The sequence below is a fragment of the Hyperolius riggenbachi genome, chromosome 1 (genome assembly GCF_040937935.1).
Source record: "Hyperolius riggenbachi isolate aHypRig1 chromosome 1, aHypRig1.pri, whole genome shotgun sequence".
Lineage (NCBI taxonomy): Eukaryota > Metazoa > Chordata > Amphibia > Anura > Hyperoliidae > Hyperolius > Hyperolius riggenbachi.
In genome coordinates, this window is record NC_090646.1 from 605,179,035 (window position 1) to 605,205,436 (window position 26,402).

Sequence of the window (26,402 nt, forward strand, 5' to 3'; positions counted from 1 at the left end):
GTCTGAGTCAGGACTGAGTCAGCCACTTGCATACCTGATATTTAACTCTTTCAGGCAGAGAAAGAAAAAAAAAAGGAACACAGCATAGTTATTTGTGTGCTCGCCACTGTGCATACACATGTCTATCTCATCATGTCACCTCTGGTCTCTCCACCCTGTCTGATCACTGAATGCAGGAAGTCTCCTGTACAGAAATCCACAGAGCTGGAGAATCCTTGGTTGATTGCTTTTAAAATTGACTTAAAGTGGACCTGATTACTTGCACAGGACAGAAGGAAAACATAGAGAAATGTGACCTGTAGGTATTTAGAGAGTTTAACCTGTCTAATCCCCCCTTATCTGTGACGCATCACAACTGTAATTTGATCTCTCAGCTGTGTCAGCTCAGGAATCTCAGCAGTCTCGGCAGAGCAGCTAATTGGTAAACACAGGATGTTAACAATATGTCTGCTTCTATGAAAGCAGGAAGTATACACACTTCATATTTATTGCAGGATTTTTATCAGCTGTAACAAAGAAAGTTTTTACTTTAAAGGTTATTATGCTATTGCTTATCATTTAGAACAGAGAGAAAGTTCTGAGTTCAGAACCGCTTTAAAGGGAACTTAAACTGAGAAGGATATGGATTTTTCCTTGTAAAATAATACAAGTTGCCTGACTCTCCTGCTGATCCTGTGTTTCTAATACTTTTAGCCACAGACCCTCAACAATCATGCAGATCAGGTGCTCTGACTGAAGTCAGACTGGATTAGCTGCATGCTTGTTTCAGGTGTGTAATTCAGCCACTACTGCAGCCAAAGAGATCAGCAGGACTGACAAGCAACTGGTATTGTTTAAAAGGAAACATCCATATCTCTCTAAGTTAAGGTTCCCTTTAAAGACTCAAAATCTACTCAGCAGCACTGAAAAGGCTTGTTGTTTCTTGAACAGTTTCACAGCATTAGAACTTTGTTTTTCTTACCCAAGCCTCATTTTTAGCTGCACAGAAGAAAACTGACGGGCATTAATCCCTGATGCTGTGTAAAGCATGATGGGATTTCTGGTGTTGTTGTTCTCCTTCTGCTGTTTTGGTGCAAACTTTTTTTTTTTTTTTGAGATTTGAAGCCTAGCGCGCGCAGCTGGGAGGGGTGATCAGGACACAGGACAGTTGAAACTGTGTCTCATGCATCCTGTCACCTCATTTCAACCAAAAAGATGGCTGCCCCCATGAAAAAGATGGCTGCCCCCATGAAATCACAAACATTTGCATGTTCTTTTAAAACAGGGTGGATAAGAGATTATATTGTCTATCTATTTTATTTATTTTAATTAGCATAACTAATGTAACTTAATGACAGTATGTTTGTTTAGGCTGAAGTTCCCCTTTAAGCTTGGTACACCCCTTCAACTTTGATTGACCAATCACTTAACCAATTTCACCATCTCCATGTAGTATGAGAGTTTATATACACAATCTGCTCATAGTATTCATTATCAATTCCACATTTTTCTTAGTTTCTCCTCTTGGGGAGGGAGTTATTTGTTTTCCGCTCCTATATTTTATAGCCTCATTCTCTATGTGTCTGCTGGAGGAATAGATTAGATGAATAATGGTAAATAAAGTAACAAACAATGATGCAAATAGCACCTAACATAAGAGCGTGTTGATGAAACCAAGATCAAAGAAAAAATAACGAAATAATGCATGCTTCTTCCACATGTATGTATGACCGTGGTAAAAACATGCCACCTCGCCAACAACACAGTGCTGTTAGTAAGCTCAGCCTGCAGCAAACATGTGATATATGAAGAGTGTGGATGTCTGATCCATATTTATCTCGTTTCCAGCTGCCTGCTGTTGTCACACACAGAGCCTCAGGACACCCAGGTGAACGAAGATGATGAACCACCAACTGAACAGGATAAGAGAAAACGAATGGTAAGTCGCTGAATACTGAACAACATGTCTGCCCAACACTGATGGCTAAGACACAACTACTGCATATCTTGGCACGCAACATTTTCCCAACTCCTATATGGGACGAGCACGTCTATTAGAGTGCAGGAGATTTGGGTGCAACCGACACCACTATAGACTGTAATAGGAATTACGGCTATAGCAGCGCACAGTGAGTAGGAGGCAGAGCTGAAGTTAGTTTTAAAACACTGTAATTTGGACGCCAGCAATAGCTGGAAGCTGAGTTACATCATTCCCCACCATCCACGTGGACCTGGAGGGGCAATAGTAATTAACACCGCCGAGACTTGTGCAGGAGCTGGGTAAGCCGTATGGGACTTGTGCAGGAGCAGGGTAAGCCGTATGGGACTTGTGCAGGAGCAGGGTAAGCCGTATGAGACTTGTGCAGCAGCAGGGTAAGCCGTATGGGACTTGTGCAGGAGCAGGGTAAGTCGTATATCAGCTGAATCCTGCGCCCAAGTCTCCTGACGGCGATTTCACTTGTACGCATATGGGGATCCTACAGGTAACTGATAACGTAACAGTATCCTAGCCAGACCGCTACAAAATAACTATCCTATGGTTGCCTGGTTACTTTAGGGATACTCTACCTTTTATTTTAGTCCAACTATAAATTTAAGTACACGTCAAACCATTGCAAGACAATGCAGAAATAAAAAGGTTGAGGAATAATATAAAATAGCTACTGTAGATTTCAACATAAAGACATAGATGCATTTGATGCTACCCTTAGGCCTTGTTCATACTACACATGTTGCCATACAACAAGCCAAAACATCAGAAGTGCATAGACTGCACTGTCTGATGTCCAGACTACATTCGCTGCTCAGCAGTGCGATGTGCTACCGCATTGCTGCACACATTTTTGGGCAAAACGCAGTGCTGACACATTCTCTGCAGTGAATGGGATCAGCAGCACAATGCACGGCTGTTGCGGTCCAGATCACATGGCCGTCTGTTTTTGCAAGTGTTAGTGAGGCCAAAAGCTTGGTAGACGGGTGCAATGAATTTTGCCCAACAGGGATCGGACATGGCGCTAGCCCACAGCCTAGAAATGTGTTCTGTTGGTATGAAGGGGTAAGGCAGCACCCAGCAATGTGGGCAGGGAGAGAGAAAGAACAATGCCCTCAGCCGGTAGCCGCTGTACACGCACTAGATTTCCATCCACAACCGTGTAAAAGGTGTATGCGGCTTCCTCTTGAAAAATTATAAAATGAGAAGCAATGATTCCATGTATGTCTGCATTCCATTTATGTGTCAGCGAGTAAAGCAAAGCAGTGATGAAGAGAGATTAAAACATTATTTTACAGATACAGTATATTCTCTAATAGCCCAGGCACATTGTGTATGCACCCCTAGAAAAAGATGACATCACTTTGGGTTACAGTGAGATTTCAAACTAGTGCTTTTCTTTAATGAAGATCTCATCATTTTCAAAAAGAGCAGTCAGTCATTCAATTCACGTTGTTTAAAATGGAGAAATTAAAGCCACGGTGCTGTTTGGTATCATTGTGCGTATGGAGAACAGAAAGAAAATACAACAATACAAGATCATTTCCAGGCAGCTTAAGGCTCCTATGACAACTATTTCAAATATTAATAAGCCAGTTAAGGTCCAAATGACTGAGTCGACCTCTGTGGACATGGACAAATTGACTGCTGAATGTGTAGAAGGATAGTGAGTATGGTAGATAAAGACTTGGACAACTACTAAAGAGAAACAAGCTGCACTCTATTGTCCGCATCCATCCGTTGCTGATAGCACCAGCTGTGGCTTTTTGAGAGGCAGTGGGAGAGATTTATCAACGCATTGCCGACAGTTATTTCTTCTTAAACTGTTCTAACCAGCAGTTAGAGTTCTGCATGATAATAAGAACCTTCTTAAATCCTAGGTAATAGTGGCAATTTAGCGTGGATTTCTAGAGCTTCCCTACAGTTATGAAAAGTCCAAATCCATCCCTAAACTGGCGCAGTATAAGAAGTGCTTGATAGCAGTTCTACAGATGTAGAACTGCAGGCTAGACATGATTGCAGAGTGCAGGCTAGACATGATTTGTGTGGTGCTCCTCCCCCCTGCTGAATTCCTCCTCAGAGCCTGCTGCTATCAATACAGCCGGTGTGTTGGTTACCTCAGCAACAGCAATTCCCCTCACACACTGCACTGTCTGAGAAACCTTCCTAGCTCCTCCTATTATACAACAGTTTTAGAAGGAATCTGCACTATCTATTGATTTCTTAAGATGCCTGATATAGTCCTGCATGGATTTCTAATAAACTACCAATATTTTGTCTCAGACACTCTTAATAAATCTGACCCAGAATGCTCAATGAAAGAAGACGCAAGAAGACTCCACCATTGAAAGACAAAAAATAAGAGCTAGACTGGAATTTGCATATTGACTAACAGGCATATTGACAAGCTTAATACCTGTGTTAAAATAAATATCCTATCCAAGCCTCTAAGGAAGTTTGAGGCCCCTTTCACACATATCTCATGGCGGCATGGTGTGCTTCCCGGTAATGGTATGCTCGCAAGTTATGACCCAAAACACGTCAGAATGTTTCAAATAATGGCTATAAGCAAAACATTGAACTATTGTGAATTTCCGTGAGCTCTGATTTGAATCCTATGAAAGAGCTATGAAAAAAAATGCTGTTAAGGGTCCTATTATTATTTACATTAAATGACTATAAATACTTGAGTGATGCAGGCTCTTTGGGCACACTCAGTAGCCAATTAGGGAGTTTATCCATCAGGACTCCTTACTGATAAGATACTGGCTCCAGCAAGGATTGAACCCTACTCTCATGTCAAAGGTGGTGCCCATTTTTATCCATGCCATATTAATTTGTGTTATTATTTAACCACTTAAAGAGACACTGAAGCAAGTCTAAATTCTCTTTTTGAACTTGTATTTATTTTAAGCCCCATAAGCCCTGCTAAACCTCCGCTATCCCACGGCAAAACGAGTGGTTTATACCCCAAATCCCCTCTCCTGTGCCTGAGGAGTGCTTCCTGATTGAGGCAGAGCTTTTTGCAGTAGCTCTTCCTCTTAGCGCGTCAATCCCGGCTGATCGCCGCCTCTCCCCGCCCCTCTTAATCTTCCTTCACAGAGAGGGGCGGGGGAGAGGCGGAGATCTGCGTGGCAATAGACGTGCGGCGATTGACATAACCAGCAAAATCCACGACCAAGAAAGTTGGGGATTTTGCAGAGGGGATTTGGGGAGTATAAACCCCTCGTTTTGCTGCAGGATAGCGGAGGTGTAGTTGTGCTTATGAGGCTTGAAATAAATACAAGTTCGAAAAGAGAATTTAGACTCGCTTCATATTCTCTTTAATGACAAGCTGACTTATAAAAACGTCTTGCTAGAGCCTCTTAATGGCTCCAGGACGTTTTTATAAGTCAGACAGTGCTGCTGCCTCTGTTCGCGTTCACGTGCGCACCCCCGCACGTGCATATCCGTGCACGTGAAAATAGTGTAAAAAAAAACCACCAAAGAAAAAATACACCTTTATTTCCAAATACTATATTGTCACCATACTTTGTACTAGGGACATAATTAAAATCTTGTGATAGCCAGAACAAATAGGCAGATAAAATGTGTGGGGTTTATGCACAGTTAGAGATGAGCGTAATGACCTAATTACGATTTCGTGAAATTTCGCGTAATTAGTGTAATTACGATTATGGCCGTAAGTACATAATCGTAATGAAGAAGGATTTCGCGAAATTTCGCGTAAGCGTAATTTTCGCATTACAGTCGTATCATACCGTAATTTCGCGTTAAACCGTAACGCTCCGTATAATATAAAAAAGCCGCCGACTTTAAGGGTTAATAGCAAAGCCCCCTTAAATGCTAAGAGCCTCAAATTTGGAGAATATATTAAGGAGATCAGGAGGAATAAGAGGAAAACATTTTTTTTCAAAAAGACCTTATAGTTTTTGAGAAAATCGATGTTAAAGTTTCAAAGGAAAAATGTAAACATTTAAAAACCCGCCGACTTTAACGGTTAATAGCAAAGCCTGCTTAAAGTTTAGGAACACCAAATTCCCAGGGTATATTAAGGGGATCAGTGGGAATAAGAGGAAAAAATTTTTTTTCAAAAAGACCTTATAGTTTTTGAGAAAATCGATTTTTAAGTTTCAAGGGCGAAAATGTCTTTTAAATGCGGAAAATGTCAGGTTTTTTTGCACAGGTAACAATAGTGTATTATTTTCATAGATTCCCCCAAGTGGGAAGAGTTTTACTTACTTCGTTCTGAGTGTGGGAAATATAAAAAGAAAACGACGTGGGGTCCCCCCTCCCAGACCTCTTTAACCCCTTGTCCCCCATGCAGGCTGGGATAGCCAGAATGCGGAGCACCGGCCGCGTGGGGCTCCGCACCCTGACTATACCAGCCCGCATGGTCCATGGATTGGGGGGTCTCGGAAGGGGAGGGGCAGCCAAGCTTTCCCCTCCCCCTCCGAGCCCTTGTCCAATCCAAGGACAAGGGGCTCTTCTCCACCTCCGATGGGCGGTGGAGGTGGAGGCCGCGATTTCCTGGGGGGGAGGTTCATGGTGGAATCTGGGAGTCCCCTTTAAAAAGGGGTCCCCCAGATGCCCACCCCCCCTCCCAGGAGAAATGAGTATAGAGGTACTTGTACCCCTTACCCATTTCCTTTAAGAGTTAAAGTAAATAAACACACAGACACTTAGAAAAAGTATTTTAATTGAACAAAAAACATAACCACGAAAAAAGTCCTTTAATATTCTTAATTAACCATTAATACTTACCTGTCCCTTTAAATAAATGATCCCTCGCAATATCCTCGGAAATGTTCTATCAGTTACAATGTAACAAACTTATTACAATGTAACAACTTTGTTACATTGTAACTACGCCGCACCCGACGTCACTCACCGCCGCCGCCGCGTCTGTGCTGCAGGACCCGACAGAGCTCTGAGCTATAGCTCAGAGCTCTCTAAGCATCTTTGTATTTGGGCTCCAAGGAGCCCCATTGGTCCTTAGCAGACCAATAGGGTTCTTTTAAATCAGAAGGAACCCCATTGGTCTGCTAAGGACCAATGGGGCTCCTTGGAGCCCAAATACAAAGATGCTTAGAGAGCTCTGAGCTATAGCTCAGAGCTCTGTCGGGTCCTGCAGCACAGACGCGGCGGCGGCGGTGAGTGACGTCGGGTGCGGCGTAGTTACAATGTAACAAAGTTGTTACATTGTAATAACTTTGTTACATTGTAACTGATAGAACATTTCCGAGGATATTGCGAGGGATCATTTATTTAAAGGGACAGGTAAGTATTAATGGTTAATTAAGAATATTAAAGGACTTTTTTCGTGGTTATGTTTTTTGTTCAATTAAAATACTTTTTCTAAGTGTCTGTGTGTTTATTTACTTTAACTCTTAAAGGAAATGGGTAAGGGGTACAAGTACCTCTATACTCATTTCTCCTGGGAGGGGGGGTGGGCATCTGGGGGACCCCTTTTTAAAGGGGACTCCCAGATTCCACCATGAACCTCCCCCCCAGGAAATCGCGGCCTCCACCTCCACCGCCCATCGGAGGTGGAGAAGAGCCCCTTGTCCTTGGATTGGACAAGGGCTCGGAGGGGGAGGGGAAAGCTTGGCTGCCCCTCCCCTTCCGAGACCCCCCAATCCATGGACCATGCGGGCTGGTATAGTCAGGGTGCGGAGCCCCACGCGGCCGGTGCTCCGCATTCTGGCTATCCCAGCCTGCATGGGGGACAAGGGGTTAAAGAGGTCTGGGAGGGGGGACCCCACGTCGTTTTTTTTTTATATTTCCCACACTCAGAACGAAGTAAGTAAAACTCTTCCCACTTGGGGGAATCTATGAAAATAATACACTATTGTTACCTGTGCAAAAAAAACTGACATTTTCCGCATTTAAAAGACATTTTCGCCCTTGAAACTTAAAAATCGATTTTCTCAAAAATTATAAGGTCTTTTTGAAAAAAATTTTTTTCCTCTTATTCCCACTGATCCCCTTAATATACCCTGGGAATTTGGTGTTCCTAAACTTTAGGCAGGCTTTGCTATTAACCGTTAAAGGCGGCGGGTTTTTAAATGTTTACATTTTTCCTTTGAAACTTTAACATCGATTTTCTCAAAAACTATAAGGTCTTTTTGAAAAAAAAAATTTTCCTCTTATTCCTCCTGATCTCCTTAATATATTCTCCAAATTTGAGGCTCTTAGCATTTAAGGGGGCTTTGCTATTAACCCTTAAAGTCGGCAGCTTTTTTATATTATACGGAGCGTTACGGTTTAACGCGAAATTACGGTAGCGGTTAATGCGAAATTACGGCATGAACGAAACGCGAAATTACGCGTTGAAAATTACGCTTACGGTATTTTCAATTACGATTTTAATGGCAATTACGCTACCGTAATTTCGCATCGTAATCGCAAATTTCGCATGCGTAATTTTAGTAATACGAAATTACGAAAATTTTGGCTCAACTCTATGCACAGTAGCAGTGTTTATATTAAAACTATAGGGGATGAAATTGGAGAAATAGTGTATTTTTTCATTTTTCCTTGTTTTTCCATTTAATATGCATATAAAATAAAGCAATTACTGAAAACAACCCCAAAAAGCTGAATTGGTGTTGGGAAAAAAACCAAGCTATAGATAATTTCATTGTGATTAGTAGTGATTAAGCTATTGGCAAATGAAAGGGATGAGCACTGAAAGGTGAAAATCGCTCATGTCCGTTAGGGTAAAAACACCTTTGGGGTGAAGTGGTTAACTTGAGGACCAGAGGTTTATACCCCCTAGTGACCGGGCAATTTTTTTTACAATCCCACACTTCACAACTTTAACGGTTTATTGCTCACTCATACAACTTAGCACCCAAATTAATTTTACCTCCTTTTCTTCCCACTAATAGACGTTTCTTTTGGTTGTCTCTGATTGAATAGAAATGTAAAGGCTGCAATTATATATATATATATATATATATACCTTTTTTTTTTTTATAAAAAATTATCAAAAATGTTACATTTTTATTTAACCCCCTCCCTCTCCCTTCCCCCCTAAATTGGCCCTTCACTACCTTATATACATATAGCTCTGGCAGAGATTAGGTTGTGATCCCATCAGAGGGACTGTTAGTGACAAGACAATATACTCTGTGCAGTGCTGCGTTAGATGTCAGCACTATATAAATATTTATTTCCTTAATAAATACGGAACAAAGCCTGACAACGCTGGCAGGCTGATCACTGCGGCTGTTTGTTTACAAAGACAGGAGCTCGCGCTTGTGCGAGCGTGAGCGCCCGTCTAATCTCACTCCTCACGATATCACGCTACATGGAGTGGCTGAGGAACGAGAAAACCACTCTGCGGCTGCCATACTGGTTAGGTGGTCGCAGAGTGCTTAAAATATTCTGAATCAAAAGTCGAAAAAAGTGATGTGTGCCAGTTATTTTTGGCAAATTCAAGTTATTTCAGTGGCAGATTTTTTTTTTCTTTTGGTTTGTATAAGAGTGACAACACATATTTAGTCATGAAAATGAGAAGTGGTACTTGTTGTATTGCCCTTTCTGAATAGCCTTCTGCAAATTATTGTTGATTTATCTAGCACAGCTGCGTCTACATAGATACAGGGACTTGTGTCTAACTATCTCTATTTAAAAACATAGATTCTTAATAGCATCTATGTACTCTGCTATTGATTTGGGGAACACAGCTGCTTCTGAATAAAGACAGAGCCTTATGTCTAACCACTTCCATTAAAAACAATTATATATTATCAATAGTAGTCATTTTTGTCTTTTCCCCTCTTTGTGCCTAGAAAGCAATATTCCTGTAGAATTCTTTTTTTTTTTTTTTTTTTTATGTGAAAATGGATGGGACCATACTTACTCAATTCTCAAGAAACAAGCAAATCTTGAAACCTGAACAATATGCTATAAACATGCGTCTTCCCAGACTCTCTTCCGATGTACTTGTGCCTTTTCCTATGAAGCAGGTGCTTTCAGCACACGGACCCCGGGCCACGTAGCACCTGACTTGGACGCCGCTATAGTGCGTGCATCACATAGGGGTAATTCGGGGGTTCCAACCAGACCCCAAATTACTTGTCCTCCGAGTGGAATAGCTTTTTACACTGTCGGTAATTTAGAGCGGCAGCAGGGTGAGCAGTCATTCGGCTCACCCTGCGACCAACTCACTGGCGGCGTATACATATGTACACCTTTTCCTACCCCAAGCTACGCAACTATAATAATCAAGAAAACTCAGGATAGACATGACCAAGACAAGAGGCTGTCCATTGTCCCTTTGTGGCTCTTTAACATATTGGTAGCCACTGATTATATATACTGTATATTCCTGCGTATAAGACTACTTTTTAACCCTTGAAAATCTTCTGGAAAGTCAGGGGTCGTCTTATACGCCGGGTGTCTTTGATGCCGGGTGATACGCCCTATCCTGTTACCGACTCTCAGATCTCCCTGCTGAGGGAGCGCAATCTATTCTTCCATACTAATCTGATAAACAGGTAGACAAAAAGGGCTGACCATTCTACTGAAGGACAGTTGACCAATCGAACAAGTCAATTGACTATATACTGTTATATACTGGCTGGTAACACATACAGTACAGCACCAGTACCTGTTCATACACAGCACCAGTACACGATTTTTTTCTTTTTATTTGGTGTGCGTTGGAAGAGGGGTAGTCTTATACGGCGAGTATATCCCAAACTCCATATTTTAACTGGAAAAGTTGGGGGGTCGTCTTATACGCCCAGTCGTCTTATACGCCGGAATATACGGTACTTATAGATTTTTGGATACATGTGGTGTTGGCCAGTCATACAGTTTGTATATTTTGTGATATTATTTATCATTCATTGACCATTTATGATTGATTGCAGGGTCCCGCCCTTATGTGTTTTCAGTGTTTTTATTATGATTTTGTAGTTGAATAAAGTTGAATTGAACTTTGACCCTTTTTGGAGTGGTGCTGTATTTTTAGGGAATTTTCTTGCTGTATATTGAAGACCAAGACAAGACACATAATATTTATATCACACTTTTCTCCTGGTAGACTCAAAGCACAACCAGGATCTTAAAGGTGGCCACTAACGGTCCAATTTCTAGCGAAAATTGGCATAGTTATTTGTGTGCTTGGCACTGTGCATACACATATCTATTTCATCATGTCACATGATACCTCGGGTGTCTTTTAATCAGAAGATTAAAATTATCTCCTTGGAGAAAACTTAGGAGAAAAAGTGACGTGTATCAGGCCCAATGTATGTTAAAGTGTTAACAGTTTAGTTTAGTTAAATGATGCAGATAGGGAAAAAGGGGAGAGAATAATAATTTAATAAAAATCAGTTTATATGCAAATTCTGTACTGTAGCGTTATTGATGAAGTTTGGCGAGGTAACAGGTGATGTTATCACATAATACTGATTGGATAAGCTCTAGAATGCAGCAAATATATTGTTTTAGATGTTTTTTTATTGGAGTTAAATCAGATCAGTGTCTCACTGTAGTCAGAAATGAAGGCATGTAGAACAAATATGCATGGCACAGCTATAGCGATTCCACTGGGGCTTTGCAGCAGCATTATTGCCGCGTCCAACTCTGAAACCGGCGCGGCACACGAGTGGAAATAGGCCCGAATCCTGCTGACGGACAAAGAACCGTCTACTATGAGTTCAGGGCTGCTTCAGTAGAGTTTAGATTGTTTCCTATTGAATTAGCCATCACAGCTGCTCCTGATTAATGCTGATTGAGGGGAATCGGGCGATTATTTCCGACCTGTCCTTTCTGAACTGTTTCTCAAGTGATCGAATTTGCAAAGTTGTTATCGGAAAATTGAGCCCTTTATCGATCTGGAGCAGATTGGATATGTACACATTATTATTATTAATTTATAGAGCGCCAACACATTCCTTGGCGCTGACAATACAACTTTGTGTCAGATTATTCATCCAACGGATGGGAAATTGCATCATGTGTTCCCAGCTTTAACTAACCATAGTTTACTACAGCAGAGTCCCCAGTATCTGTCACCGGCAGGATCGCCTAATGCCAGATACATGTGCTTGACGGTTGCTTGAGCAACCAGCCAAAAAAAACCCCACAAAACTCCCCCCCCCCCCTTTAAATACTTACCAAGCCTCCTTCAGCGTCTAGCAGCCTTTCTGCAGCACCTAGCGGCTCTTCCAGTTCAGTAAGCCAGCAGCTATTCAGTGAGGAGCCGTTGGGCAAGACTCCTAACACTGCCTATAGAGCGCTCCCTAGTGGCTGCAGCTCTGGCGCTTTGAGTCCTCCAGAAGGAAATCGCAATATAAATGTTCTGTGTCTTGTCAACAGTGGATTATTTGTAACATTAACTGCAGTATTCCCATGAGCTCATTCATTTCACCAAAGTAATACATTGTCGGCTCATTTTCATTCTACATTTGGCAAAATGTCAATGATTTACATGAAAAATGTGCCATTTTCAGAGGGGACATCTCATTCTAGTATGGGGCATGACAGCTGATAGTAGAGCAGGCTACTCATTCATTATAAAGGCTTCTTGAGAAAGCCCTGTTAATTGCATGAATATAGCGCCAGCATCACTGTCTTTATGAATTCCAAACATCATTTTGGTATGAATCATATAGACAAAAATAACTGCTGCATTTAGATGTGCTGTAATGGAAATAAGTTTCTAATGATGAAAAACTGCCGTCATTACCGCCACACTCATTAACTAACATTAATTGAAGTTTAAGTGTAAGCATTTCTTTTCATTATGTTATAGACTGCGGTTACTAAGCCAAGATTTTTAGGAAAATATTTTTTACCATCAATTGATAGCAGTTACCCCTATTAGTTCCCAACACTCCTAAAAACAAGCCAGGTCACTAGTGGAGTGCTCCACCTCAATACCTTCATACATCACATGTAACCACACCAAGCACATGGGCATTCCAGGAGGCAGAGGATCCCCCTATCACCTCAATAGAGTCATTGCAATGCTCGGCTGATGTCATGATTCCAAGCCGAAGCTAGTTTAAGGCCACAAATTTGTTGGGGTTCCACGGCTATTCATTTCTAAATCCATTGACCGGTGATCCAGTTCATAACAAGGCAACTTCTACCAATTGCACCTTATTTTCCACCACCTCCTGTTGGCAATTACCCCATCATTACAGATTCAGACTGGCCTTCTCCATTGCCATGGCATCCCGTGGATAGCAGGTCTCTGTTTACTAGCCACAAGACCATCAGCAAGGTGTCTGAGACACTGGCTGTGTGATAGTGGAGGAGGACACATGCGTTCATCACCAGACAGGCAGTTCAAGCTATGCCCACATGTGGGCATGGTCTGAACTGCTGGTTCAGTGGTGAGCACGTGTGTCCTCCTCCACTTATATACAGCCAGCATCTTGGACACCTTGAGAGGTGGTAGCTTACTATATGGGCTTTTACGTTTATGGTCCATTGTCAGTGGACTCGAATGTAAGTTATTGTAACTCGATTGCTTGCTTTCTCCATAAAAGTTTCTTGAGAAGCATGTAAGCAGTGTGTACGTAAATCTTTTTTCTTAAATGTTTTTATACTGCTTTGGAGTCTGGAAAAGAGAAATTGGATATTATTATTGATTTATAAAGCACCAACATATCCCGTGGCACTGTACAATGTAAGAAAACAATTAGGGGGACATAATGATACAGGCAATGATATACATCAAATATGGACACTGGTACAAGGGTAGGGCTTACAATCTAAAGACATGGGGGAAACAAAAAGAGATGGAGTATGTGCCTAAACCACTAGGGAATTGTGACCTCATTGGGAGAGGGTTAACTCGCATAAACACCGCTTCCAGGGTCTGGTCTCCATGGCCACAGTGGCGTCATCTGACTAGCCGTCAGTACATGCTAACGTGTGACACAATTTCATGGAGTGCAATTTTGGATGCTTCGTTCCCTGAATAAAATCACTCCAAAAAATTCGTCAAGCGGGCAATTCCTAGAAGGCGGAAATGACTCCTGTAAGCGCTTCAGTGCACCCCAGGCCTAAATCGGTGAGCTGCATTGAGGGACAACACATCTTTTAAGGTAGGCTTGAACATCTCGTTATCAGATTATAATATTACCTAAGCTATGGGTACACTTTAGTCTGCGGACTGCTTACTTCTGCACTAACAGAAGGCATCATCTTTATCCAGGACGTGGCATAGAGAGTTTACAGGTTCTGCTCTACTGCCTATCCAGCAGCTTTCAAATTACACACAAGCTGAAGTTTACTAATCATTACTTTCTGTCTCCATCTTCTCCGTGTTAATTATAACAATTGGCAGGAAAGCCATTGTGGACTTTTTAAGTAAGGCACTGCTGGGAGGCTGTCGCTGCACACAGCAATTGTGCCATTCACGTTCCCTGTTTGTGGGACACGTTCCCCCGTTCAGTGGGGTGTTTGTGTAGGCAGGCATCAAAGCTATTAGCAAACCGTTTAATTAGGACAAATGTGAAAATGAATAGTTTTTAATGGATTTGGTGTGTAATATTGGCCAAGCATTAGCGGAGAACAATGTCACTGCGCACTTTTCTTGCTTAGAGCGGTTTTTCCGAACTGCTGAGGCCGTAAACATACAAGATGTTGCCATAGCTCCAAACTGTATGTTGCTATTTACGCCGGGTGATGCTAAATGCAATGTGACAATCAGCTTCTTGTGAAAAACACACTATCCCGTGGCTTATTCCTCATCTGTCCCCAGAACACCAGGCATTAGATTGATTACTGGATAACCGTGGAATTAGTCAATCTACATTAAGTGCGTCATGCTGCAATTAGCTCTCGCTAGGCGCGTATGCTTTAATATTTGCTCGCTTTAAAGGGTCTGTAATGAACTTCTGATATACGGATCTTGGAGAAAATTGGGCCAAGATTAAGTACTGTAGGTGCCTTTATTATGGGTACAAGATGTAGAGAAGTCTTGCTAAGATGATCAATAACAAAAGAAAGCCTAGAGCTGCTTAAAGAACCGGAGCCCAAACAAGGGAATAGTGAACTTACCTGGGGCTTCTTCCAACCGCCGTAGGCTGTGAGGTCCCTTGGCGCCTTCTGGGTACCCTCCATTCTCCTGCTGGCGGCTCTGTAAGCTCAAAAAAATGAACTGTGCTGGGTTGCATGGCTTACGGAGCCGCCAGTGGGAGAACGGAGGGGCTCCAGAAGACGCAAAGGGACCTCCTGGGCTACGGGGGGCTGGAGGAAGCCCCAGGTAAGTTTACTATTCCATTTTTGGGCACTGTTTCAGGCTGTAAAATCTATTGGTTTTGCAGCCTAATCAACCATCTGATTCAATGGTTTCATCAAATCGGATGATATTTGTTGCTGCAACACGGGCCTACTTGGTCTAACGGGTACACAGCAGTAATGACGTGCAGTACCGCGATGAACACGTCAGAACCCCTAGCCACTGTCCCCCTAAATGTTAATGTGCCCCGTGCATTCAAATCTGACCTGCTCCAGCTGCCATGCCTGTCCGACTGCTCCTGGTCACGCTCGCTGCTTGTCGTGTTTGATGTCACATGCACCACTAGCTACATGTGGCAACCATGTTAGGAACTCATGCGGAAGCAGGGGACAAGACCGGGAGCAGCTGGATAGCCGTGGCAGCTGGAACAGTTGGCATTTGAATGCACGGGTGTGGGGGGCACGTTAACGTTTGGGAGGACAGCGGCCAGGCGGCAGAAGCAGCATCATAAGGCTGATTCCCGAGAGATTTCATGCTATAATTGATCAGGAAGCGGCCTGCAGTATATGGGCAGCCAACAGATCGATGAACTGATTCCATCAGAGAGAGTTCTTTCTCTTGGTTGATCTGCCCGTACATCTAGATTTATCGTACATTTGTTGCAGTCCTATTGTTTATTGGCTGCTGTGGGTTAACCCCTACAGGGCCGTGTCATGCCGATGGGAGTAGCCGCAGTGGCAGCCCCAGGACTGCCTAACGCCAATCAGCGTAAAGTCCTGGTGCTAGCTTCTGCAGGAGATTGCACGCACATCTCCTGCTTGGTAGGCGGAGCTCCGCCTTCAGTCTCCCAGCGCTGAAAGCGCCGTCTATTTAGTACGTACAGCGCTGCGATCTAAGGCTGTCCCCTCCAGAGAGACAAAAGCGATCCACAGCCGGTCGCGCTAATTGCTGGCGTAGGAAGGGGGAGGAGGGGAAAAAATGGTAAAAAATAAAGAAATAAATATTGACAAAAAAAAACAAACAAACATTGGGGAAGCGATCTGACCCCACCAACAGAGAGCTTTGTTGGTGAGGAGAAGGGGGGGGGGGGGGGGAATCACTTGTGTGCAGAGTTGTGTGGCCTTGCAGCGAGCCCTTAAAGCTGCAGTGGCCATTTTTGTTAAAAATAGCCTGGTCTTTTACTTTAGTATACCTCAGCGCTGTGAAATTACTAGCCACTTGTTACTCTCTCTCTCCGTTCTGCAGTCTGCACCGTGCTGTTTGGGGTCTCTTACACAGAGGCTGGTAATTAAATCAATATGTCATAAAGCCTTTACCTGCTAATTAAAGCCGTTACGGGAAGTCACATTGTGAAAGAGAAACATTTGTAGGACTTTTGTGTCTTCCCTGCTGAGGTGCTGCTTTAATTAAAGTAAATTACAATTAAATCATATGTTAGTCTTCATCATTGTAAAATATGTCAGCCTATATTTCTTCCTAATAATGGCTGTTGTCAATCCCTGAGTGACGTTTTCACTTGTGAAGTGTTTCAGTAGATTTTCAATAAATGTTTGATACGGAAGTCCCATTCACAGTGTTCTTTGCTTTCTGTTACCATTAGGCTTGAGTCAAATGTGTATAATTGTAATTACATCTGTGAAGGTCTGTAAAAGTACAAAAACTTTATTTAGCTGCAGGGCCGAATTTTTCCTGCCGATGGGGAAGTGTGCCTTCCCCAGACTGGCGAGCTCGGCAGGGTATGCCGAGTGGGCAGCAGGGAGCATTTATAGTTCTGTCTGGACGGCTGGAACGGCTTCTCTTCTCCACAACAGCAGCGATGTAACCCCGACATGACTTCTGAGCTACAGTGCCACTCAGTGGGGGAAGAGGGGTGATGGAAGAGACTCTTCCACCACCGGGTGGTGCTGTAGCGCTGACACTGTCCCCTGGATCCCGATCACATGTCCTATCATGTGATCAGGACTCAGAAGACCTGTCGGAAGTTCAGAGCCGTGGGTGGAGAAAGAGAAGAAGCCGTCCAGAAAATATGATAAGTATAACCACTTCCTTCCTCCCACTCATTTGGCTACACTAGGCAGTAGGGATGTTCAATAAGATGCAAATATTTCTGAAATTATGCAAATTTTTATGCAAATGTATGCAGTTTGAAAATGGACCAATCAGTTTAAACCCAGGTCTAAATTGATTGGTCCTTTTTCAAGCTGCATACATTTGCATAATTTCAGAAGTATTTGCATGTCATTGATCATCCCTACTAGGCAACCAAAAGAGGTTTGCTGGCAGAGGTCAAATGCAGAGCAGTTTTCAAAACGAAATATCTTGTTTAAAACTGCTAAAAGGTTTAGCCTGGTACACACCTTCATTTTGGATTGACCAATCACTGACCAATTTCGCCACTTTCATGTAGTATGAGAGTTTACCTACACAATCTGTCCATCGTAATCTAAAGCCCAATCTACACAATACGATTCTTTGTGCGATTCGATTACGATTCTATTTACGATTCGATTAAATCCGACATGTCCGATCGGGATTCGATTCAATTCGATTTGCCATTGTTTTGCAATGGCAAATTGAATCAAATCGGATATAATGGATTTAATCGAATCGTAAATAGAATCGTAATCGAATCGCACAAATAATTGTATCATGTAGATTGGGCTTAAATCTGTTGACTCCTAAAATTGGCCAATCAAAATTGAAGTTTTGTACCAGGCTTTAGTATACACTTTCCATTTTGATTGGCCAGTAATTGGCCAATTTTACCACTTCCAAGCTTTTTCAGATCTCACAATTTGTTAATGGTTTTCAAAATCTGTTAGCCCTCATATACTATATGGTAGTGGTGAGATGTCCAGTCAAAATTAGATGTGTGTACGCACCTTAAGGGCCCATTCACACTAGAAATCGCTAAACGGTAACGCAAAACGCTGAGCGTTTTTCTGGCATTTTTCCTAGCGTTTTTTCACTGTATAGAGAGCGTTTTTCCAGCGATTAGCGTTTTGCGTTTTCTAGTTCAATTCAAATACTTTATTGAATCTCGAATCGCTCCAGAATCGTTCAGTTAACGCTGCATGCAGCGCTTTTGCATTAAAGCAAATCGCTAAACGCTTAGATGAAAACACTTCCATAAACCATATACATTGTGCACACGTTTTTGAAATCGCTAGCGATTTTCAGCAATGCTGAAATCGCTTTGAAAACTCACAAGTGTGAATGGGCCCTAAATACTGGTAGTCGCATCCAGTTTTGATTGACCAATGACTGGCCAATTTGCCTTCCTACATGTAGTATGAGGGCCAACAGATTTTGAATACTATGAACAGATTGTAAAGGTAAGTTCTCATACTACATTTAAGTGGTAAAATTGGTCAGTTGTTGGCCCGTCAAAATTAGATATGTGTACCAGGCATTAAAGGGACTCTGTAACAAAAATGTCATTGTGTTTTCTACCATCCTACAGGTTCCTAAACCTATTATAATGTGCTCTGGCTTACTGCAGCACTTTCTACTATCACCATCTCTGTAATAAATCAGCTTATCTTTCCCCTGTCGGACTTGTTGTCCTGTGTCTGGAAGGCTGCCAACTCTTCAGTGTGATCTGCTATGCATGCCCCCTCTATGCACACTCCCCTTTGTGTGTGTGTGTTATTTACATTAGCCAGCTTTTCTCTGCTCTCTTATCTTTTACAAGCTGGATAAATCCTCTGTTCACATACTGATGAGTCACATACTGCAGAATTACAGACAACCGGGCAGAGCTGTCTGCAAGAAGAAACAAACATTCAGCTTGTAACTCTTCAGTGAGCTGCAGAGGGAAAGAAACACACAAATGATCTCTTGAGATTCAAAAGGAAGGCTGTATACAGCCTGATTGTGTATGAATGTATTTTCTATGTGTGGACATACTGTACATCAACCTACTTCCTGTTTTGGTGGCCATTTTGTTTGTTTACAAACAAACTTTTTAAAACTGTTTTTGGCTACTTTTAATGCGACGGGGAGCGTCGAAATTGTGACAGAGGGTAATAGGAGTTGTCCCCTAACGCACTGGTATGTTTACTTTTGTGTGATTTTAACAATACAGATTCTCTTTAAGCCTTGTTTCCACTACAGACTTGCAATTTACGTGTTAAAATGGAAAACAAAAGAAAACTGCATGGATTTTAGGTGAATTTTTGTATAAGTTTTTTGCAAGAGGCTTCTGTTTAGCATATTATTATTTTAATTTATATAGCGTCAACATCTTCCATATCGCTGTACATAGTACAAAAACATACATATATGACACATATATAGCAACTTCCTTCTTTGTTTCCTGCGCAAAAATTGCAGGAGGCTGTGAGTTTTGTTTCCCCCGCAAAGGCAAATAAAAATTCACACTTAAAAGGACACTGAAGCAAAAAAAATTGATATAATCATTTGTATGTGTAATACAGCTAAGAAATACAACATTAGGAGCAGAGACATAAGTCTAATATTGTTTCCAGTACAGGAAAAGTTAAGAAACTCCAGTTGTTATCTATGCAAACGAGCCATTGAGCTCCACAACTTTCAAAGTCGCATAGAGCTCTGTCTTCTGAAGCTTGTTATCTCAACTGTCAGTCATTGTATTTTCTTTTTCTCTGCAGAGAAGGGTTCAAAAGTTCAATAGGCTGCTCTGTAAAATCATTTAGAATGCGGAGTAGTGTGTAAACTGCAAATATTAGAGAATGATGCAATGTTATAAAAAAAAAACTATATAACTGAAAATAAAAATATGAGAATATTTTCTTTGCTACTAATGTTCTAGTAATTATCCATACTACACAACCAATTCATTATATCATCATTTTTTTTTTTCGCTTCAGTGTCTCTTTAATAGAAAGGAGCTAATAAATTTTGCTACACAAAAACGCATACATTTTCATGAAGTGTAATCACAGCTTAATATAAGGAATTCTTTGGCCCACTTTGCGTTTGTTGTCCACTGAGTATTCTGGTGCAAGAGTGTGCTTGATAGCAGTAAATTGTTCTTGCAGTTTATTCTCTTGACAGCTCAAGGAAACCTCTTCAATATGTTTGAACCTCCAGTTTAGGTTATTTAAATGTTAATTAGATTTAGACAGATATTGTCATCTAGTTAATCTCTCAGAGAAGTAAGTAGAAAGTTTACCATTCTGACAGGATTGCAATCGAATTCATTTTGCCAAGCCTGGAAAATTTTACCAACGGAGGGAAATCAATCCAAATGCTGTTATATTCTGTACATACGACTCAACAGGGGCACCTTCAGCATGTCAGACAGTAGATCTTTGCTAATTATGGTTGCCCAAACACTGCAGGTTTCTGTGAAAAACAGAGGAACATTTCAGCTTCTGTAAGGCTTCTTTCACGTGAGAAGATGCAAATTTCTGTTCAGCTTATGCCCCCGAATCGACTACCTGCATAGATGTGTAGAGCTCGAAATATGGCAAATTACACAACTTGCATTCATATGTGCACAAATTATTCCCTACTAGACTCTTCCACGGTGATGACGTGCCCCCACGGAAGAGGCCTACCCACTAGCCTAACAGTAAAAACATAATTCTTACCTGGTGCCGCTTGTCATAAATGGAATACACATTTTTTAAAAAGACAGCAAACAATTGACAGCGCTCCTAGGCTGCAAATGAAATGAAACCAACAGAGGTGTACAGATCTCCCCAGGGTCTAAAATACACACCTTAAATACAAATCAGATACAAATTATGCACTAATCCCCAATCTAAAAATCTGAATATAAACGGAAGCACATGAATTGCAGCCAGCCATGAGTATACTTACGTTTGTTTTGATTTTTTCAGCTGCCCGAGGCCTGGCCTTTGTGGCCTTCCCAGAAATCGCGAACACTGCCATTCCAGTGCAGGAGACTTGGGCGCAGCAGGGGGTAACTTCAGCGCCGTCAGAAGACGGAGCTGAAGTTACTTATAAAACACTATAATTTGGCCTCCAGCAATTGCTGGAAGCCAAATTATTTCATTCCCTACCATCCATGGCGGCCTGGAGGGGGAATAGTATTTAACATCAATGGGAATTTGTGCAGGAGCAGGATAAGCCATACAGGCTGTATCCTGCGCCCAAGTCTCCTGCGCCGATTCCTCTCATATGCCAGAAATCTGTGCTGGGTCAGTACAGGTGGTAAACAAGGACACTGGTAGCCATTTGTCTGTAACAGCCCTAAATGGCGTCCTTTCTTTCACTCTAGTATTATCTAGATTTAGCCCTGAGGAAATACAATGACAAGGGCACCTTTTCATTCCTGCAAACTTAACTTTGGATTCATCTCAGAACCAGTGTGGTTAATCATTAAAATAAGAAGTAACCAGCACATCATCTTTTGACGTAATTAGGAAATGTTATTTTCACGCTCGTGTTGTCATTTCAAAGACGACAATAGCCAGAAGGTGTGAAAAACGTCTTTTGCCGCCCGCATGACCTCATAAAATAAAACATGGTATGGCCCATGGAGAAATTGTGCTTGATTTCTCACTCAGGCTGACATCATTTTCAATGGCGAATAACAGGAGCACAATGGCATAAATATTCTCGACTGCTGTGGAAGACTTAAAGAGAATCTGTATTGTTAAAATCACACAAAAGTAAACATACCAGTGCGTTAGGGGACATCTCCTATTACCCTCTGTCACAATTTCGCCGCTCCCCGCCGCATTAAAAGTAGTCAAAAACAGTTTTAAAAAGTTTGTTTGTAAACAAACAAAATGGCCACCAAAACAGGAACTAGGTTGATGTACAGTATGTCCACACATAGAAAATACATCCATACACAATCAGGCTGTGTACAGCCTTCCTTTTGAATCTCAAGAGATCATTTGTCTGTTTCTTTTCCCCTCCATCTCACTGAAGAGTTACAAGCTGATTGTTTCTTCTTGCAGACAGCTCTGCCCAGTTGTCTGTAATTCTGCAGTGTGTGACTCATCAGTATGTGAACAGAGGATTTATCCAGCTTGTAAAAGATAAGAGAGCAGAGAAAAGCTGGCTAATGTAAATAACACACACACACAGGGGAGTGTGCATAGAGGGGGCATGCATAGCAGATCACACTGAAGAGTTGGCAGCCTTCCAGACACAGGATGACAAGTCCGACAGGGAAAAGATAAGCTGATTTATTACAGAGATGGTGATAGTATGAAGTGCTGCAGTAAGCTAGAGCACATTATAATAGGTTTAGGAACCTGTAGGATGGTAGAAAACACAATGACATTTTTGTTACAGAGTCCCTTTAAGCAATCGAGAATACAATCTCATAATGTTCCATTTTTCACAGCTCCATTTTCTGCCCAGGCTCTGCCTGCTCACTATGAATTGTTCATCAGAGCTACTTTTCCTTCTAATGAAATTCAGTCCTGTAAGCAGCTTTCCTTACAGCACAGACGGAATACTCTCAGAGCTTTCAATGGAAACTGATATTTGTTAAGCTTTCAGATCTGCTTTTTCGGAAATTGGTTTAGTTGCATAGTTATTTGGGTTGAAAAAAGACATACGTCCATCAAGTTCAACCAGAGAATAAGGTACAACTCCAGCCTGCTCCCTCACATATCCCTGTTGATCCAGAGGAAGGCGAAAAACCCTTACAAGGCATGGTCCAATTAGCCCCAAAAGGGGAAAAAATTCCTTCCCGACTCCAGATGGCAAGTAACATCCCGGGATTTACCTAGTAAAACATAGCCATGGTTGCATTTCAACGCAAGGAAAGCATCTAAGCCCCCCCTAGAATTTGCCATAACTACTTCCTGTAGCAGTACATTCCACATTCTAATTGCTCTTACTGTAAAGAACCTTTTCCAAAATAAATGGCTAAAAAAAAATTTCTCCATGCGCAGATCATGTCCCCTAGTCCTTTGTAAAAGCCTAGGAACAAAAATCTCATCCGCCAAGCTTTTATATTGCCCTCTTGATGTATTTATACATGTTAATTAGATCTCCTAAGGCGTTTTTTCTCCAGATTAAATTAGCCCAGTTTATCTAACCTTTCCTGGTAAGTGAGACCTTCCATCCCTCGTATTAATGTTCTTGCTCGTCTCTGCACCTGCTCTAAAACTGCAATATCTTTCCTGTAATGCGGTGCCCAGAACTGAATTCCATATACCAGATGGAAATTCACTACCTATTATATTTTTAAATTTGTTCCGAACTTTAGTAATGGAAACACATACATTATCAATCCAAAGTCTTGCCTTCATTTATTTATGCATAAAATGTACCACTGAAGGCCTAATGCAAGCAGTTTGGAAACTAGGCATCGTTGTTAAAGTGTAGCTATAAACCTCCCTGGCGGTAAGCCCGAGCTGTGCTCGGGCTATGCCGCGCAGGAGGATTTCTCCGGCTCTATTGGGGCGATTCGTCCCATTCAAAGTGGTGTGCGCGCAGCCAGCACTTTGCTAGCTGCGCGCACAGCTTGATCGCCGCCGCTCTGCGGCGATCGCCCACACGCAGCGGCGATAGAGGCCCCCCCGCCAGAGCCCTGCGCTGCCCGGACCAATGAGTTCCGGGCAGCGCTATGGGCTGGATCGGGTGCGCCTGATGTCAGGACGTCGGCTGACGTCCATGACGTCATCCCGATCGTCGCCATGGCGACAGGAGAAACCAAACAGGGGAACGCGTTACATACGCGCTCCCCTGTTTGCTATTAGTGCCGGCGACGATCACACTAGAGGGACACATGCGCCCTCTAGTGGTGTTTCATGTAGCTACCACTCTGGTAGCTTTACATGGAAAAAAAAAAATTTAAAAAAGGATTTTTGCCCATTTGGCAAAAAAAAATTAACCGCCAGGGAGGTTAAAAAAAATCCCTTAAGATTTTAACTAGATTTTCATTTGCTCCTTCTCTCCCTTTAGACCTAGCAGAATTAAATGTTGCCGCACATGGCCTGTAAGCATACATTTGGAATAACAAATTCCCTGCAGCTGGCAGCTAGCTAACTTGTACAAACAAGAGACTCACTGCACAGGGAAATAACTATATAAAAATACAAATTTGGAACGATACATCCACGTAGCTGCAAGAAAGCATAATTTAGCATGTCAAGTACCATAACTTGCCGCAGACTCCACTAAAAGGGTATCGTAATTTTAATAACATTAAATTACAAAATAGTTTGAGTATCAACACAATGTGCAGTAGGTAATATTTTATTAATATAAGTGGAGATACATACTAATTTATATCCTTATGCCTGAAAATAATGTCAATGAAATATGTTGGTCTTGAAACTCCTTTTCTTTGGTAATCTCCTCTTAGAAATGTAAGCTATTGCCCATACTTTGCTTAAATGCTTTCAGTTACTTATGAATTAGTAAGGCAGTAAAACATTCTAGGAATAATGCAATGTTATTTTTATACAATTTAAAGGAATACTTAAGCCCAAAAAAAAAAAAATGATATTTACTGACCCGGGGCATCTCTCAGCCCCCTGAAGCTGGATGGTGCCCTCGCAGCCCCGCTCCGATCGTCCTGTCCCCGCCGGCGGCTACTTACATAGAGGGTGATACAGCGGCTGGGAATGCGGAGAATCAGCTGCGTTCCCAGCCTGTTGGCGGCTGTCTCCGAACCCGGAAGTAGCCGCCGGCGGGGACAGGACGATCGGAGCGGGGCTGCGAGGGCAACATCCAGCTTCAGGGGGCTAAGGGATGCCCCGGGTGAGTAAAAATATATATTTATTTTTTTTGGGCTTAAGTATTCCTTTAAGGGCTCTTTCACAGTACGACGTTAAAGTTGCACGTTAGAAAATATTATAACGCAGACTAACGCACAGCAATACTAAGTCTGTGCGACATTCACAGTGCACATGTTGCGTTTGTGTGTAACGTGAGGCGTTATTAGAAAGTACTGCATGCTGTGCATTTAGCAATGAATCTGCAGCGTTAGTTGTGTTGCACATGCTCAGTAATGTTTTTTTTTTTTGCATGTAACGCATGCGCCGTTTTCGTTCCATCACTGTGCGACGAAAACTGCGCACCAAATGCACGGCTAAAGAATGCACTATAATGTCCAAATTATAGTGCACAATGCGTTGCGTTAGGGGCACGTTGTGCGACCTTAACGTTGCATCAAACGCAACGTCCTCATGTGTAAGTTGCCTAAATGTATTAATTTTATATTTTAAAATATAAACATATTAATGAGGAGGAAATTGAACTTCATTCCAATCAGTAGCAGATACATTCTTTACCCTTACTTGAACAGATCATCGGAGGGGGGCCTCCCACAGTCTGATGTTTTGACCATGGTCCTGACAGTTTCCTTTCTGTGTGCCTTGTTGCATTGTGGGGGAAAAACACAGCTGTTTCCAACTGCCATCTCCCTCTGTGCAGATGTATATCTATAGAAAAAAACACAACCTTTTAGCCTATCGTGCTGTTAGGAGGTGTAGCTATAGATCATTCTCGTCTGCCAGTAGTAAAGATGATGACTTGCAGGCTGATTGTGGATCAAACAATATTAGCAATCATTTTTTGATCTCTCTTTTATGTTTTAACTTCTTTGCAATGTATTGATTTATCATACCTCCCAACTTTTTGAGATGAGAAAGAGGGACACTTAAGCCACGTCCTTGCCACACCCCTGGTCACGCCCCCTGCACTCCCCTAGTCACGCATTCCATAAAGAGTTCATAAGAAAAATATGTTGTTTTATAATTCAACCCACGTTAACATTTTAAAATTAGTACTATATTAATTTAAAGGATGGGATTAAAGTTTAGAGTCAATCAAACACATTTTTTTAGTAGAGAAATATATATATATATATATATATATATATATATATATATATATATATATATATATATATATATATATATATATTTACATAGAAATAGGGACAAAGTCCTGAAAGAGGGACAAATGAGGAGGAAAGAGGGACAGGGCTCTCAAAGAGGGACAAATGAGGAGGAAAGAGGGACAGGGCTCTCAAAGAGGGACAAATGAGGAGGAAAGAGGGACAGGGCTCTCAAAGAGGGACAAATGAGAAGGAAAGAGGGACAGGACTCTCAAAGAGGGACTGTCTCTCCAAAAGAGGCACGGTTGGGAGCTATGGATTGATTCCCGCCACACACACACACTAAAGTTCCTCTTTAAAGTGTTTGTCATTTTAATTCTACAAAGCTGAAATCTAATAAATTATCATTGTTGCTATTATTATTCTTATTAGATACTGTTTTCATTATTTTGTGA

At 41.9% G+C, this 26,402-nt stretch overlaps 1 protein-coding gene across 1 annotated transcript in view; it reads left to right on the plus strand.

Moving 5' to 3' along the window:
- The window catches only part of IPO11 (importin 11), a 604,534-nt gene that overhangs the window by 473,924 nt on the left and 104,208 nt on the right, over positions 1-26,402 (plus strand). Inside the window, exon 29 of the mRNA XM_068249671.1 lies at positions 1,828-1,918. Within this exon, the coding sequence (XP_068105772.1) occupies positions 1,828-1,918 (91 nt within the window). The remainder of the gene's footprint in view (positions 1-1,827; positions 1,919-26,402) is intronic.